The sequence below is a fragment of the Chrysemys picta genome, chromosome 16, assembly GCF_011386835.1.
Source record: "Chrysemys picta bellii isolate R12L10 chromosome 16, ASM1138683v2, whole genome shotgun sequence".
NCBI classification, from domain to species: domain Eukaryota; kingdom Metazoa; phylum Chordata; order Testudines; family Emydidae; genus Chrysemys; species Chrysemys picta.
In genome coordinates this window covers 20,727,599-20,744,548 of record NC_088806.1, presented here as the reverse complement: position 1 = coordinate 20,744,548, position 16,950 = coordinate 20,727,599, and the positions used below count along the sequence as shown (strand labels likewise).

General features: G+C 49.8%; 1 protein-coding gene across 12 annotated transcripts in view; it reads right to left on the bottom strand.

Moving 5' to 3' along the window:
- Positions 1-9,214, bottom strand: part of NTM (neurotrimin) — a 678,721-nt gene extending 669,507 nt beyond the window's left edge. For 4 of the 12 annotated variants that reach the window (XR_010593311.1, XR_010593312.1, XR_010593316.1 and 1 more), the window contains exon 1: positions 8,835-9,126. Coding sequence is in view for 6 of the 12 variants with exons in the window: in XM_065570617.1 (XP_065426689.1) it covers positions 8,835-8,895 (61 nt within the window). In the remaining 6 variants the exon portion in view is untranslated. Of the gene's footprint in view, positions 1-8,834 lie in introns of all 12 variants that reach the window. The other 8 variants (XR_010593317.1, XR_010593320.1, XM_065570617.1 and 5 more) reach the window with 8 other exon arrangements.
- Positions 9,215-16,950: the final 7,736 nt, after the last annotated feature.

The window sequence follows — 16,950 nt, the reverse complement described above, 5'->3', positions numbered from 1 at the left end:
AAATTTGTTAGTCTCTAAGGTGCCACAAGTACTCCTGTTCTTTTTATTAATAATCTTAACCCTCTAAGCAGGTGGCAAGCCCGTCCTGCCCCTAGCACAGCAGGCACACCTGTCCTGACTGGCTCCAAAAACTTACCCCTCCCTGAGGTTTCCTTTGCATTATCTAGCAAATGTACGTTTCGCCCTGAACTTGTTTCTGAACTTGGCTGGGGCTCCCTGCTACATCTCCGGTCTCCCTCTGCCACGGAGCAATTCTCCACCCTTTCAGGCCCACCTAGTCTAGCCATCAACAGAATGGCTCTGCAGGGCTGTACACTCCAAGCGCCCGGTCCTAGTCCCCCTATGTAAAATGGGGAGAGTCAGGTGACATCTGTTGCTGTAGCACTTCAGTGTAGCCGTTCACTATGGTGACGGGAGGGGTTCTCAATTGCTGTAGTTAATCCACCTCCCCAAGAGGCGGTCGCTAGGTCAACAGAAGAATTCATCTGTTGACCCAGCGCTGTCTCCATGAGCGGTTAGGTCGGCATAGCTACCTCTCTCCAGGGTGTGGATTATTCATACTCCTGAGACACGCATCTATGCCGATGACCGTTTTGAGCATAGACCAGCCCTAATTCACACCTCCAAGCGAACGCTCAAGGTGGATCAGAAGTACAAGGGCTTCACCTTGCGCTGATGGACATCAATGAAAGTTTTGCCACTGTCTTCTGTAGAAGCAGGGCCAGGTATTGGCTCTCTCAGGGTGAAATTCACCAGATGGACAGCATGAGGCCTGTGCCCCACTTAAGTCCCATTTCAGCCTCAGCGGGTGCACACGCCCCTACAGGGGGTGGATTTTAGCACTGGCCAGAAAACGTTTCTGTTTCCTGGAAAATGTTGAAGTTTTGGAATTTATTTTTATTCTGAGGTAGGACGAAACTGAGACCTTTTGAAATTAAGAGAGCAGGAGAGACCCTTCCCCAAACACCCCCACAAATAACCACACAGCCTGGAATGAGTCAGTCGAAATAAGGATTTGAACCTGTATCTCCCAGGTGTATCCCCGAACCACTTGACTATTAACAATTCTGGGGTTTGCTTTTGCTCTCACTCACTTGGACCTGAAATTCCATCCTGGACCTGAGAAAGCTTCACATGCAAACTGATGCATTTCTGCAAACAAGTCGCAGTTGCAACAAAGCCACATTTCCAATGAAAAAACATTTTGTCCAAAAGAGTCCCAAATAGCCCTAGTGAATTTCCCCTGAACTCCGCTGCCACATCTTATATTTGGGAAGGAAAAACGGACGCAGAGAAGCTCTCCCATGATCCCTCAGGTCAGAGGAGAATTCCCAGTGCACCTTGCTGGCTACTGGGGGGTGCCGGACCTCGCCAGCACTGCTCACAACTCTGTGATGTGATTGCAAGATCTCTGCAAAGTGCAGGCCAGCTCTCCTCTTCCTACTTTATGTTAAACCAGTGTGGAACACAGCAACCCCTGCTAGCTTGACCCAGATCTGTCAACTGATCAGTTCTTTTCCCCCATAAGGAAAAATAAATAAGGATTTTGTTTTTTAAGCTAAAGCAGCAAGAAAATAAATGAACCAAGGCTTAAAATATCGAATGCACCAAATTAAATCTATGGAGGTAGGGATGAAAAGGCACAGCCAGGTGCCAGGGAGATCAGGTTGATATATATGCCAGGTAGATTGGGGGCGGGGCAGGGTAAAGGAGGTAGTTTTCCTCGGAGCAGGTTATCTCGTAAAAGGCTGATGCAGGGTTTCATGCGCTGAAGCAGTTGGTGCTGGTCGTGGCCAGACACAGGAGTAGGTGGATCCCTGTCTGATTTAGTTCAGAGATTCCTACAGACACCTATGGGATGGCAAGTCTTCCAGATGGACAATTAGAGATTATGATGATCAGATCCTGGGCCTTTTATCTGCTCCCTTTGTTCCACTCTGGTTGTAGGAAACTTGTCACATCTCCCCTACTGGGGATTCCCCACGGGGCATAAATTGGCCTAGCTGATTTCTATATCACTGCCCCTGCAGGCCCTGGCAAAAAGGGGGTGGAAGGACTGTAGCAGGTGCACAACAGCCTCTGGCCATTCCCAGCTGGTAGAAGGCACTGTGGGAGCTGTTACTCGTTGACAGAATGTAGAGCAGCTCCCAGGCTGGTCTAAACTCAGCTGAGACTGGGGCCAGTGTTAATCCAGCCTGAAGATCAAGGAGTCATAATCAGCTCCCTTAAGCATCTTGCCTCTTTCTGCTGTGCCCATTCGATTACCTGGCTCTACCTGTAGGGCTTTGGCCATATATATAGATGTAAAGAGATTTTTAGTGCTGGTGAAAGATACCAGACTAACACCCGATGGCCCCTGGTGGGATACATGCATGGACGCCGGCATGGCCAAAGCCTTGACTCCAATATGCAGCTGGAGGGTGTAGGCGGCATGCTGGGTATTTCAGGAGTTTTGGGGAGGGAGTCCTCCCTGTTGCCAAGCTGTTCTGCAGTAGCCCCCCTGGAATGGAAACGTGAGCAAGAAGAGTTTGTGGATCTGCACATCTGCCAGCCACACCACAACCCCCACTCCCCAACACACACATTGCATGTGGTACCCAAAACCCACGCCTTTCTGAGGTGCAATAGCATTAGGATTTATTCCCTCAGACATACCCCATCACCCAGTTTGCTAAGGGAGCAGCATCCCGGAGAGGAAAAGCCCCAACTACTTGGTGGATTGTGACATTCCACCCAGGGGATGGCGGTGCTTCAAACACCTGAGAAAATATCACTGCCCTGACACCAGTGCTTAATTTGTGCCGAGTCCTGGCAGGAACCTCTAGGCTTGGCAGTTCATAGCCACAGCACCTCTGGGCTTGGCACATCAGTTATGAAAGTAAAAAAAAAAAATGGCTGGAGCCCCGGCACCTCTTTCATTACAAATGAAGCACAGCCTGACACCACTGAAATAAAAGCTAAATTCCGACAGAGCTTGCTGGCATTGAGTAAACCAGCTGGAGGTTCACACAATTCTTGTTGCGGTCTCTGGAGCCCAGAGAGGTTTTTTGGCAACATGTCCCAATATGGAAAGATTTTGATCTAAATTCACCACTATCCCCCTGCTTTTAGCGGACTTTGGTCTGGACTCGAAACTCCTGAAACCTGCAGCTGGAATCTACTGGGAATGGGTGTGAGAGATGCCTACAGTGCGCTTGACAATGGTTAGGCAATTGGTGTGTTGAGACTACTGCTGAGCGGTGTTGTGTCACCGTTTCCCTGTACTCCCCTATCTGCCTGTAGCCATCTGTTGTCTCTTGTCTTATACTTAAGCCTGTAAGCTCCTAGGGGCGGGGACCAGCTATTTGCTCTGTTTGTAGAGCTCCTAGTACAGTTGGGTCCTGCTCCATGACTGGGGTGCCTAGGTGCTACTGCAATACACATAATAAATAAGTAACAAAAATGGGAACCCAAATCAGCAGATTCCACACAGCTCTATTGCACGCTACCAGCCAAAGGTCTTTATTTACAGAACCTCACAGCCTTCCTCCATGCCACCCTGCCAATCCATTCAGACACCGCCATGCCCTCTCAGCATGGTAGTATGAATGAATATACCCTTACCATTCCCCCGTGAGGAAGGAGTGTGTGACCATCCCCCTGTTACAGATAGGGAAACCGAAGCACAGAGCAATTAAGAGAGATGCATGAGGTCTATGGCAGAGCCAGGAATTGAAACCCAGTCTCCTGTATCTCAGTGTGGTGCCTTATCTACAAGACCCTATTTCTCCTCAATGTACCTTGGTTTCAAGGATGCCCTTTAGGGACATGAGGTCTATTTTTTTTCTTCATGTTTTAATCCATTGGGCCTAAGGAATGCGCCAATTATTCCCATTAGCAGCCTCATTTTCAGAGCCTCATGAAAGTTGTTAAGAATGGCATATGCTCAGCGAGTCTCAAAAATCAGGCCACTGACCAGTAAAGCCTGCAGACCATCCTGTGTGACCATGGGCAGGTCAGTTAGCCTTTGTACGCCTCCATTCCCCATCTGTAAAACTGGGATATCTCCAGGGCTGTTTTGGGGATAAATACACTAAAGATTGTGTGGTGCTCAGTTCCTACAGTTGTGGGTACCAGATAAGCACCTTAGATAGGTTAGATAGATAGAACATCAGGGATGGTGTAGATAATACTTAGTCCTGCCTTGAGTGTAGGGGACTGGACTAGACGACCTCTCGAGGTCCCTTCCAGTCCTATGATTCTCTAACTTCTTTCCTCTTACGGGCTATAATTGGGTTATCTAACCCTGTACATACTGATTATTATTATTAGCTATTAAGCTGCTGTTGAGGTGAATATCAAGTTTTATTGACCTAAGCGGTAAATATTGACCAAAGTGAAACTAAACCTAATATGTTCTTCAAGGGACAATAAATCTTGATACTTACAGAAAGAAGTCGATATCTGTGATATATTTTTTTTATCCACAGACATTCATTGGTAGTCATCCTGCGGCATAAACTGCCAAAGGATTTCCCCCCCCTTCTGAATCTAGTGCGACTTTTTAGCAGGAGGCTGGAACAATTCCCATTCTCAGTGGATCGGGACAGAAGGAGACATGTATCACTCACCAGCCCACCTAAAATCTATAACACATGTATGAGGTTTGCTGACAGCTGTAGCGTATTAGCATAACCCACTGGTGAGTGTGTTCTATATGTACCCCTTTATGCCCAATCCACAGAGAACAGGAGTCTGTTGTGGGGCTAGCTAGGGAGCCTTGCCTCTTTAGGTGCCTAGGTGCTCTGGAGGTCCCCAGGTCAGTCTCCAGAGTGTTGGCCAATATAACAGCCATTGACATGAGGCCAGGGATCATAACTGAATGATCCCGCCAGCAGGAGCAGAACCCAGCTCTAGAACTGGTTGAAGAAAAACTTTTGGGGGGGGGGGGGTGGAAATTAAAAAAAAAAGAAGAAGTTAATTTTCCAAAACACTTAAAAAAAAAATAATAACCTGTTTAACTTGCTGAACCCAGGCCTACTAGTTCCAATGCACCAACCTCTAATACATAAGCTAAAGAACTAGAGGGCAGGTTTTCCGACATCTTGGAGATTTGGAATTGTTGAGATTTTGACATTTTTTTTCCTGTCCCAAATCAGGACAAAGTCAAAATCTCCAAACAATTTGTGAGAGACCTCTAGACCAGCTCAGTCGGCACATTTCATTTCCAATCATTTCGAAGTGTTGCAGTTTTTCATTTGTTTTCTTACCTTTTTTGAATACTGTCCATGAACTTCAAAAAACATTTTGGTGAAAAATTCCCGACCAGCTCTACTGGTAACATTCAGCACGATATTTACATTTTAAAACATGCCATTCAGACATTTCCTGGTTATGCTTCATCTCTGCCCTGCTATCCTCTCCACCACCCTCGTACATGGCTCAGCAGTGCCAGTTAAGTCACTTTTACAGCTGTGGTCCACACAACTCGTCTGGCTTTAAAGCACCAAACGCAGCCCACAATGCATCCTGATGACAGGAAGCAGGACCCAACCTATTGCTTTTCCTTCCCCTGGAACGCCAAGTGAATTTGCTGCCCCTTGACCACCCCAGAGGAAGAACCTTGTTTGGAATTCTGCTGATGCCAGAGATACTTAATGGCAGCTAAGTGAACTCGGTTTGGTGATCAGGATGGGACCATTTTGGGGGTGATCTGCATGCATCCTCCCGCAGCCATCTGTGTGCACTGAAAAGGGAGAGATTACCAGACACAGAAAAGGAGATTGCAGGAAGAGGGGTATCAAAAAGGAATAGGGGATCAAACCAAACTGATCAGAAAGCATTAACAGGAACAAATCTTCCGAAGAGGAAACGATCCAATTGCTAGAAAGAGAAATAGGGGAGAAAGCAGCAACACCCTTCAGGCTGGGTCTAACTCAGGAGCAGGGAGGCGTGTGCCTCCTTCTGCTTGCCATTGACTCCACAGAAATCAGAATCTCTTACCAATCAACCTCAGCCCTTGGTAGAGGCCAGAGCCCTAGGGAGCTAATCATCTGCTCCCCCCCCCCCCCCAATCTCTTCTCCATTAATCAGCACTGATACTGAGGAAATTCTCTCCTACACAAAGCTTGGAAGCAAGGGGAGAGTTACAAACCTGCTGTGGGCACTAGACACCTTTTCAAGAAGCAGAAAAAGGCAGGACGTAGCAGCCCCGGCAGCTTAAAGAGAGAGGGAGAGAGGAAGAGAAAAATGCCTTGGAATGTGAACTGCATTCTAAGTAGCCCCATGGATCAATGCAATAGGGGTGGATCATTGCATACCAGACCACAGCTGCCCAAGAGTGGTGGAAGTTTGATCCAACAGAGATTGCTGGCAGACTGGCATTTCCTCCTCCTTCAAATAAAATAAACAAGTGGCCTAACATGGACATATTCCCGCACCAGCTTTGGTGCTTGAGATTAAAGATCGCTATTTTTCCCAAGCGACATCCATCCCTGGGAGAGCTGGGCAAAGGGCACCCAACTTCCGCTCGCTCTACTAAAGCCGTTAATGGCATGCACAGAGAAATGCAGGGAGCAACATGTGGAAAACACTGTCCTACAGCAAGACATGCCCTGGAACCATAAGGAGAGGGACAAGATGACCTGTGAGCTTGACTTCTGGTGGCTGGTGGACTCAAGCTGCTTTGGTTGCACTACGGCATGGGTTTCTTGCACAACTCTGGCTCACGCCAAGTGGCCAGCACAGCCCTTGAGGTCTCAAAATGCAGGCAACCCTTTGCTTTAACCTCTCCAGGGAAGGGAGCAGACAGCCAGGACCCTGCCGCCTGCCTTTGTTAAACATCTAGGGCCAAACCCTCTGCTGGCATAAATGCACAATAAAGTCAATGAAGTTACACTGATTTACACCAACCCGTAGTATCCAAGAGCACCCCTCAAAACTACCTCCATGCACAGGGCCCCAGAGCTAGGGAATTCCCAGTGCATGGTACCCAGAATCCTCCCTGGTGCCTTGCATGCTGGGTAAGGCCCCAAACCAGTGCAGAGAGGATGGGAAGGGGATTTATTGTAACCCATAGGCCAGGGGTATCATTTGCTATGGGGCAAGACTTGGCAGGATATAATATAATCACATCTTTTTGCCAGAAGCTAGGAGTGGGTGACAGGAGACTGATCAGTCAATTGCCTGGTCTGTTCATTCCCTCTGAAGCACGAGGCATTGGTCACTGCTGGAAGACAGGATACTAGGCTAGATGGACAATTAGTCCGACCCCATAAGGCCTTCTTATGGTCTTACGTATCAGCTGACTCAGCGGGGCCCTTCCCCCCTGAATTTTTCGGAAGTTGACCCCTGCAAACAGCCCTGCCCTCAGGGGACAGGGGCATAGCCAGACCGAGGGACCCAGCAGCAGGGTGCAGCATTATGTAATAAAGTGGCACATTTATGCCACCTGCAGAAGGCAGCTCCCTCCGGGAACCCAGGGCTGCAAGGAATCAAACGCAAACCGACACTGGCTCCCCAGAGGGAGGGGGGGAGGGAAGCAGCTGCGTCCCTTTTTCCTCGCAAAACTCAGTCCGCAGCCTCTTTAAAAGGCAACCCCCGCTTTGCCCCAGCCTGGGCGGTTAAATAAGTGCCCCCGGCAGGCTTTATTGCAGGCGCTAAGACCCCCCCAGGGGGACGGCTCTCCCTCGCCCCCGAAGGGGACGGCTGCATTAAGACTTCATCAACTCAATTGACCTCAGCAGGAGGGGCAGAGCGGATTACCAGCAAAGTATTTAATCAAGTGCATGGAATGACCTTGCGAGTGGAAACACAGAGCGAGCCAGACACACGGGGGACAGAAGGGACCGTCTCTTGACTCCACCCCCCCGCCCAGCATCCCCATCCTCACACCAGCCTTTCGCAGCCTGTTGGATGCCGCTTTCCTAGTGGAATAAAGTTGCTCGGCTCTAGAGGACAAAACGCTGCCGGACCCACTGGGGGCCGGGGTGGGTGGGTGCGTTACTTTGCTGTCCTCGGCTCAATCTAATACAGCAAAGCGGGGGGCGGGCAGATCGGAAGGTGAAGGGTGCTGCAGGCGACGGTCCTTATTAATAATACAATGCAATCAGTGTGCAGGCAGCGCAGAGATGCCAGAGCAGCGCGCTACAGCCCCGCAGCCCCCCCGGGCTTCCTTCCCAGCCGTGCCCAGGAAGATGCATCAGCGCCGGGGGCTGGGACGGGAGCTTCTCCCGGGACCCCGCCGCTCTGTACGGAAACACGCGGAGAACTTCGCAGCGCGGGGCGGACGCGCCGCGGAGCCCTTTAGCTTTCGCAGAGGTTCTTCCCCTCCCCCCCCCGCCGCGCCCCCACTGAGCCAAGCAGCCCCCCAACCCCTCTACCCCCCCCCCTCGACTAAAGCATCTGTCCGCAGCTGCTACGGATTGACTCATCCAGCCAGGGTGGCGGAAATCTCCGCCCAGACCCCGCTCTCTGGGGTTCATACGGAGCTCCCCCCTGCTTGGTCGGTCGGTCGGCTTTTTTGCACCGGGGGAAGTTTGGAAATCGATCATCCAAGTTTCCTTTCCCCCCTACTGTGGCAGGCAGCGCCTGGGCGCTAGACAGTGTCCCAACGTGTCTCCATACGGGCGGAGCGACAATGGGGGTCTCTCTAGACAGGGGTGCGCCGAACACCCCCCACCCCGGTGAGTGATGCACCAGGCAGCCCCGCATCCCCACCTCCCTCAGACACAAGCACTAGCCGCTCAGCGCCGGCGGCCTCAGCCCGGAGTCTCCGCTTTAAACGCCCTCCCCTAACTGCCCAGAAGTGCGATCCGCGCCGCGCACCCCAGATCCGCGCCCGGCGCAAGCCCTACCTTGGAAGAGGAATAACGCAGCCAGCCCAGCGAAGATCACCCAAGAGATAGATCGGTGCATTTTTGTTTTCTTCTCGGAGGGTTGTTGTCGTTGTTGTTTTTTTTTCCCGCCTCCCCCTCGCCTCGCTCCCCTTCCCCGGTGGCTCTCAAGCTGGCGGGGAGAGGTTTAAATCCAGCGTTTCTCCCCCAGTCGCGAAGGATGCTTCTCACTCCGTAATTATCTCCCCTCGTACTGGGGCAGCAGGCACGTTCTGCAAGCCGGCCATGGCCAGCCCTCCTCCGCCGCGCAGCCATTGGTTCCGAGCCAGGGATTGGCAGAGCTACACCCCCCCTCCACACACACACACACACACACACACGGATCATTCACCCAGCCAATCGGGCCAGCTGACTACAGAGACACGTGCCTACGGGGTTGGAAGAACACACGCCAGGGCTAGGCTTGGGGTCCTTCAACCCAGGGGGGCTGATACCGGGGTGCTGCCGCCCCCTGCCCTTGGAGTGGTTTCCATTATAGGCAGGGTTTACAGCTTGGTTTAATGCAGTGGTTCTCAAACTTTTGGACTGGTGATCCCTTTCACAGAGCTAGGGTGACTAGACAGCAAATGTGAAAAATTGGGGGCGGGGGTGGGCGGTAATAGGAGCCTATATAAGAAAAAGACCCCAAAATCGGGACTGTCCCTATAAAATTGGAACATCTGGTCACCCTACACATAGCAAGCCTCTGAGTGCGACCCCACCCTTATAAATTAAAAACACTTTTTAATATATTTAACACCATTATAAATGCTGGAGGCAAAGCGGGGTTTGAGGTGGAGGCTGACAGCTCACGACCCTCCATGTAATAACCTCACGACCCCCTCAGGGGTCCTGACCCCCAGTTTGAGAACTCCGGGTTTAATGGCTCTCAGCACCCCCAGGTCAGCTCTGCCAAGGTGGAAACTGGAGCGCTGGAACAATGTGTGGAGTGGCCCACTCTAGACATTGGTCCAACGCCCCTGTCTAAGCGCCCCCCTTTCCACGCTGGGCAGTGGGAAAGCAGGAGGGCTGGGAGCTGCTCCTCGGGCATCTTCAAGGGATATTTTTCTGCTCAGTGAAACTTTCAGAGAGGAGGCCAAAATTTCATTCGTCTGCCCCTGTTTTCCTTCCCTAAGGAAGCGAGACCAACCACACACACACACCAGGGCTGCCCCTAAGGAGGTCCGGGGCCCTGGACAAATCAGCCAGTATGGGCTCCCCGCTAACCCCCAGGCTGGCCTGGTCCCTCAAATCCCTAACCCCATCCCCTGGGCCAGCCTGATCCCCGGCATGACACACGTACACTGAAGCACAGGGTCCTCCAAAGCGCAGGGCCCAGACCGGTCACCCCAATTCACCATACCCAAGGGACGGCTCTGCATACCTTCCACACACACACCCTTGTTGTTTCAAAAATAGCCACCAGCTGATTCTTCTTGCCTCATTCCTGTCTAAAACACTCCTATGAATCTGGACCCTGCTTCAAGAAACGCTGGTTTAAAATGCTGCGTGCAGACATGGCACTTGGGCTTTGACACTCTAGTCAGCAGCTCCAGTTCAAGCCTATAGAGGAGCCTGAGGTTAAAGGCAAGCTGCCAACCCCAGTTAAAAGCCAAGTGGCTATTGGTATGTCTACACTGAAATAAAAACCTGAGTCTCAGAGCCTCAGTCAATTGACCCGGGACTGGGCCACTCCAGCCAGAGCCCAAATGGCTACACTGCATTTCTGAGCTCCGCAGCCCAAGACCTGTGAGTCTGGATCATTTGCAGCTGTACTGCAGGTCTCTCATTGTAGTATAGATGTACCCTATGTCTTCACTGTGGATTTAACCCGAGTTAGCTAACCAGAGTTAAGCACTTTTTCTTTTTTTCATTGAAGACATACCCTGAGTTTAGCAAAGCTCTTCAGGGCAGGCCCATCTCTTAATAGCCATGTATGTTCAGCGCCTGGCACAATGGGGCTCTGATCTAAGTTGCCGCGTGTATGTACAGCGCCTGGCACAATGGGGCCCTGATCTCAGTTGCCATGTGTATGTACGGTGCCTGGCACAATGGGGCTCCGATCTCAGTTGCCACATGTACGTACAGCGCCTGGCACAATGAGGCTCTGATCTCAGTTGCCATGTGTATGTACAGCACCTGGCACAATGGGGCTGTGGTAAGCATGCCAATTAATGCCAGCTGTGCTGCAAGTATAGTCAGGAGGATGCCTGTCTCCCTGGAACTGACAAGGGCCGAGTCGCTTCTGAGATGATCTCCCCCTTCCCTGAGCAGATGATGTCACTTCCCTCTTCTGTCTTTCCACTGGCTCCTCCTTGCCCTCAGTTATGACTCTAACCTTCTCATCCTTAGGATTCCTTCTCCTTGAGGTCCCGCACAGCCCCAGATCTTGTGTCCCCTGCTCCCCCTTTGCTCTGCCAATAAGACCAGCCTCAATGCTGCATCGTTTCCTCGGTGCTTAACGTGCTTACTCTCACCTTCCCCCTTGGCACGGAAGAGCTTCCCAAACCCAGTGTGCCAAGCTCCTCATCCTCTATTCTTTCCTAAAGACACACTCCTTTCACAATGCCCACCCCCACTTACCCATGCCAGAGGAAGACAGCCTCCACCCCCTTATACAAGAGGCAATGAAGTGACAAGGAATAAATAGAGCGGGGAAGGATGGCTTTATGCTTATGACACTGGCCTGCGATTCAGGGCAGAAGGGCTCAATTATCAGCTCTACTATAGACTCTGTGGTACTTTGTGCAAGTTACTCCACCCCTCTGTGCCTCAATTTCCCCCCTCTGCAAAAATGGGGCTTATTCCCTAACTCTCAGGATAAATTCGCTAACCTGTGAGATGTTCAGGTACTATGGTGATGGGGGCTGTAGGAACACAAGGATGTAATCAACATTCCAAGCAAACTCCTTCCCCTGGGCCTCCCAGTGGGCCCTATCTGTGGTTTGATCACATGGGGAAATTGACTGGCATTGCTTTATTGGAATAACTCCTCAGATAGGCACTAATCTGGAATTTATGCCTCAAGGCTGGCATTTATTCCAGGAGTGGAGTAATTATTCCAGAATAGTGTCCACCAGGGGAGTTATTCCAGCATAGCTGGAGCAGAATAATGTATCCTACTATAGCTAAGCGGGTCCCTTCCCCAGGTAGACAAGCTGTCAAACTGGGTTGGAGCAGAGACGGTCTTGTCACTCACGTTCTGCACACGCCTGAGTATGTTCTTGGTGCTTAAGAAATAGATCATTTCCCTCTCTCTGCTAGAGTCCGCTGCAGCACGTTCCCAGTAGGCAGGAGTGACACAGACGGACCCTCACCACTCTCCTCTGCTCCAGCCCAAAGATAATGGCAGCACCACGCCTTGGTCCAGCCAAAGCTCAAGAGCATCATGGGAGGTGCTGACACACAGATTCCAAGGGACCTCGCAGAGTACATCGCTGCCTGCGAGAAAAGAGTGCCGGGCACTGCCATGGCTGGCCCGGCTCTGCTGACTCGGACTCAAAGTTGGAATGTAGACATTTGGCCTCAGATGAAGTACGAACCCAAACGTCTACACAGCAACGTTGAGTCCCGCAGCCCAAGCCTTGCATGCCCGAATCAATTGACTCTGGCTCTGAGATGCAGTGCTGGAAGTTTTTATTGCTGTGTGGGATAGGAGAAGGGCCTTTTGTGGTGGTGGAGGAGGGGAGGGGGGGCAGAACACCTAGAAGAGCCAGAATATAGACAACTACACTGAACTAACACCGAGGACTTCACAGGAGCTGTTGCATCTCCTGTGCCGCAGGTGATCTCTCATGCTGTACCACATGCTCTGCAAATCCCAAGCCCCTGGGCTTCTGCAATCTAGTCTGGCTTTAGGATTTAGTCAGCCGTGGAGGGTCAGATGCTGATCTCTGTTACGCTGGGAGAAACCCTGAGGTACTCAGCTACGACAGCGAGGAGGGCCAGATAGACTCAACTGACGTGAATGGAGTGACTCTGGCTTTATTCTTTTTATTAGTACTAGAGTAACCCCTAAAGCCCCCCAACTGCGATTAGGGCCCCTTTGTGCTAGGTGCTGTACATACACACAGTAATGGACAGTCTCTCCCTGAAGAGCTTACAATCTAAATAGACAAGACCCATAAAAAGTAGGAAACAGAAGTCAGGCCAAAGTCAGACAGCAGGTCAGTTGCCAAACCGGGATAAGGACCGGGGTTACCTGCTTCCCAACCCTGTGTCCCATAATGGACCATACTTCATCAGGCTTTACATGGGGGGTAGTGGAGATTAGTGGTACTTTAACAACAATCTTTCAAGAAGGTAAGAGATTTCCTATTGAAAGGGTTCTTTAATGCTTTTCAAATGGCAGGGGCCATTTCCTTGTTCTGTGTTTGTACAAGGGGGTCTCGGCCCTTAACAGAAGCTCTTAAGCAATACAAATGTTAAATAAATAAAAATAATATTTCTTAATGAATGCTCACTCTTTTCCTTAGTGGCAAGAACATCTCATATCACTTGGGCTGACTCACAGCCCCTTAAACAGCATTATGCTCACAAAAGTGGTGATGGGGGGCGGGGGAAGATGAGGTTTCATATTTATTCTCCTTGAGAGATTTCCAGATCTGAGCTGTTCGTTTTGCAATTCAAGAGAAGATTTGGCTGCGAAGTCTCAGACAATCCAGCTGTGTTTCTCTCTCTCTCTTCTGTGACCACCTCCTATGGAGATGCTTAGAATCAGATCTGAGCCAGCAGTTCTGCAGAGGAAGCGTGAGGCACAACAGAATCTAGCTCACCTTCTAATGTCACATTGGCAATGCTGACCATATAAAACTCTTGTTTTGGTCAGTAAGCAAAGTGGAGATGACTTGATTGCATTCAAGCAAGAGAGAGGGCCCCAGAGCCTCAGTGGGTGTAACAGTATTGAAGGCATATGGATCTATGCCAATTTATTCCAGATAAGGAACTGGATTCTAAGCCGTTAACATGAGACCCTTTTCACATAACGTTTCTGATTAGAGCTGAGTGAAACCAGCACATTTTCTTATTTTTCCCCACTAAATTTGCTGACAAAATACTTGCAGTTTTGTCCTTATTCCAGGATATTTCACAACCCCTAAAGTTTTATGCTGGATGTAGTTTTGTTTCTTTTTTTTTTAATTTTATATGTTTTTTTTTTTAAGGAGTCAGGGGAAGAGATGAGAAGGGGAGTTGTGTGAAGTGGTGGGTTGTGCATTAAAAAGAAAAGGAACATTTCAAAATCTCATGCTCTTACTTTTGAATTTTTACTCAAACCAGTTGCACCTGCAAGCAAAGAAATGAAAAGAAAATTCACTTTTTTTTTTTCATGGAATTGCATGAGTTTTGCAAAATTGAAAGAAAAAACACACTAATCTCACAGGTTCTGAAGCATTCATACTTTCTGGGCAATGTGTTGCGAATCTCTGAGCAGAACCACGCTATACTGAGAAGCTCTTTCAAAATACCACCACCTCTAATTTTATTTAAATACCAATTCATTCTTGGTCGGCTGGGCACCACACCTAATATACATCACACTTCATCTGATTCTCCCCAGCCTGCCTCTTGTGCAGTCATTTACTGCCCCAATGGGTGCAAAATATTACCACTGTCATCTGATAGCATTTTACATGCACTTTGTGCTAATATAAATGAGTCAGCAAAGTGCCTGGAAATGGGAAATCCAGTCCATTTTGACGGCTCAGCTAAACCAAAGGAGAGAGCGCCTACGGTCTGGGATTGGAAGTAGATGGTTGAAATGCCAGAAGGTTTTTGCAGCCAGACGCCAGCACATGAATAAGCAAAAAAGGGCTTCTTGTAGCTGAAGTCTCTTTGCTTCCCAGCTTATCCCAGACTTGCAGCTACAAATATGGTATTAGGGTGTGTGGTTTTAAGGGCTGAGCTTCCAAGACAGGGAGGCACTGTGGGGAATTGTGAAGCTCTTGTTGTTATGAAGAGCCATTTGGGACAAGACGCTGATTAGAGCAGAGTTCTTGCAAGGGGCTTAAGCGCTGAGTGATCACTGAACACTTCAGCAACCCTATAAGACAAGCTCAGAGGGACACTAGAATGCAAATGCATGAGTCCTGCTGGCATATGAAGGGAGCCATCATCAGGGGACTAAAACACTGGTGATGGCAGAGACACGTCCTCCTTATCCCAGCACAATAGCTGCATCTGTAATCGGACAGAGTAACTCCCTACAGCTTCTCTCTTCTCGCAGTCACTCCTGATGCAGATGCTGGGCCCCATGCTGGTCTCACCGCTGTCGTATACGGGTGTAACTCCTTTGACATCAACGCCCGATTGAGGCCAGGGTAACAAAGCAGAATCATGTGTGTTCTTTCCGCCCATTCCTGCACAACCACTACCTATAACTGGGTCCCTTGGCTAGCAGACACCTATTGGAGAGTCTCTACTTAGGGAAGAATTAGCAGGGCAAAGCTTTGAGCTATCACACATGTCCTAGAGAAGGGACAGCTCACAGTTCCAATCACTGAGCTAAGGGATAACCGGGGGAGGGAGCGTGTGTTTGTTTGTTTCTTTCATTTTAAATAAATTTAACACTGGTGAAAGGTGATGGATTGACAGGCAGCCGTAGAGGTCCCCTAGATAGATCACGGGCAGTGGCAGTTTCCCTATATACTATATGTGGCTCACAGCAGGCCAGGTGGGCCCCCGTATTAAGGTCAGAGAAGTCAGTCGGTGTGGCTCAGTCAGTCCTTAGCCTCTCTGCTGGAATGGCCCAGAGAGCACACTAGACATGTGCTCTGTTTGCAGAGTTATTAATCTGTGAATGGTTAACGTGTGTTTCAATATGATCAAAACTATAGTCTCTACAGAGCAGCCCTCTGGTGCTAGCTACTGGAAATGGCTTCTGCGGTTCATCCTGCAGGGAGCCGAGCGCTCCCGTGAGTTGATGAGCATTCCTCAGTCCTCTCTGGCTTTGCTGAGAGTCAAGGGCAGTTGGTACCTTGCAGGACTGAGCCCGTCTAGGGTGAGTATGTGGAGCCATACCCTAGCTGTAAAAAAGTCATGTGACCAGGAGACACCTGGCCAGGGAGTTCTAGGGGGTCAAATGACGGATGTTACAATGCAGGTGCATGGGGGTGGAGAGTGGGTAGAAGAGATCCTTACATCCCCCCCCCCTCCCCACCACAACACTCCTGTGGAGCAGACAGCCATAATTTGGCTGCTTGTGCTCCAGAAGCTACACCCTGCAAGATGTCCCCAGAGACCCCAGCAAGAGATCAGGGCACTCAGCACATCCTGGGATGGTGCCCTGGAAGTAGAAGGTGGTGGATGACCCGGCAGCACTTATCAGCCCACAGTGCCTGCGTGTGGCCTTGCCCATATTCCCCCTGAGCACAAGCTGGTAGCTATGGGGGAGCATAGACAGTAGAACTGGCTGGAAAACCACATTTCCATCCCATGGAAAAGGTTGAGGTTTTGTAAAGAAAATACTCCTGATTCAGGGTGAAAAATAAAAACCTCAACGTTTTTCATGGGACAAAAATTTTGATGGATTCCATTTAGGGTGAATTGAAACCAATTTTTTTTTGGCTTGCCAGCTGCTCACCTGGAAAGCTCTTGTCAATTTCACCTTTGCCAGGCAGTCCAAAAATGAAATTGACAAGAGCCTTCCAGGAGGCAGTCAAGGGCAGAGCACCCCAACTCCCAGCCTCCCTGCTGCTCTAGGCAGGGAGAAAGTGAAACTGAGAGGAGCCTTCTAACTGAGCAGCCAGGGAGCCATCATTTCATTTTTCCCAATGGAAAAATCAACATTTTTCAGCACAATCAAAATTTTCCCATGTAAAATTTCCAATGTGCTAAAAGGGCGTTTTCCAGTTGAAAATCATTCCAATGGGAATGTCCTGACTTGTTCTAGTAGACTGAACCTGTCCCACAGGGCAGGCAGATGCTGCCACAAACACTGTGACCCTAGAGACATCATGCCCATCTCTGGCCTTCCCAGATATGACTCCAGCCCTGCTCAGGTGCTGGGCCTGAAACTTGGCTTTCACTGGATTCAAAGAACAAAGCAAATGGTTAAACTTTCTCTTCTCCCAACACTTTGAACTATACAGCTCAAACTAAA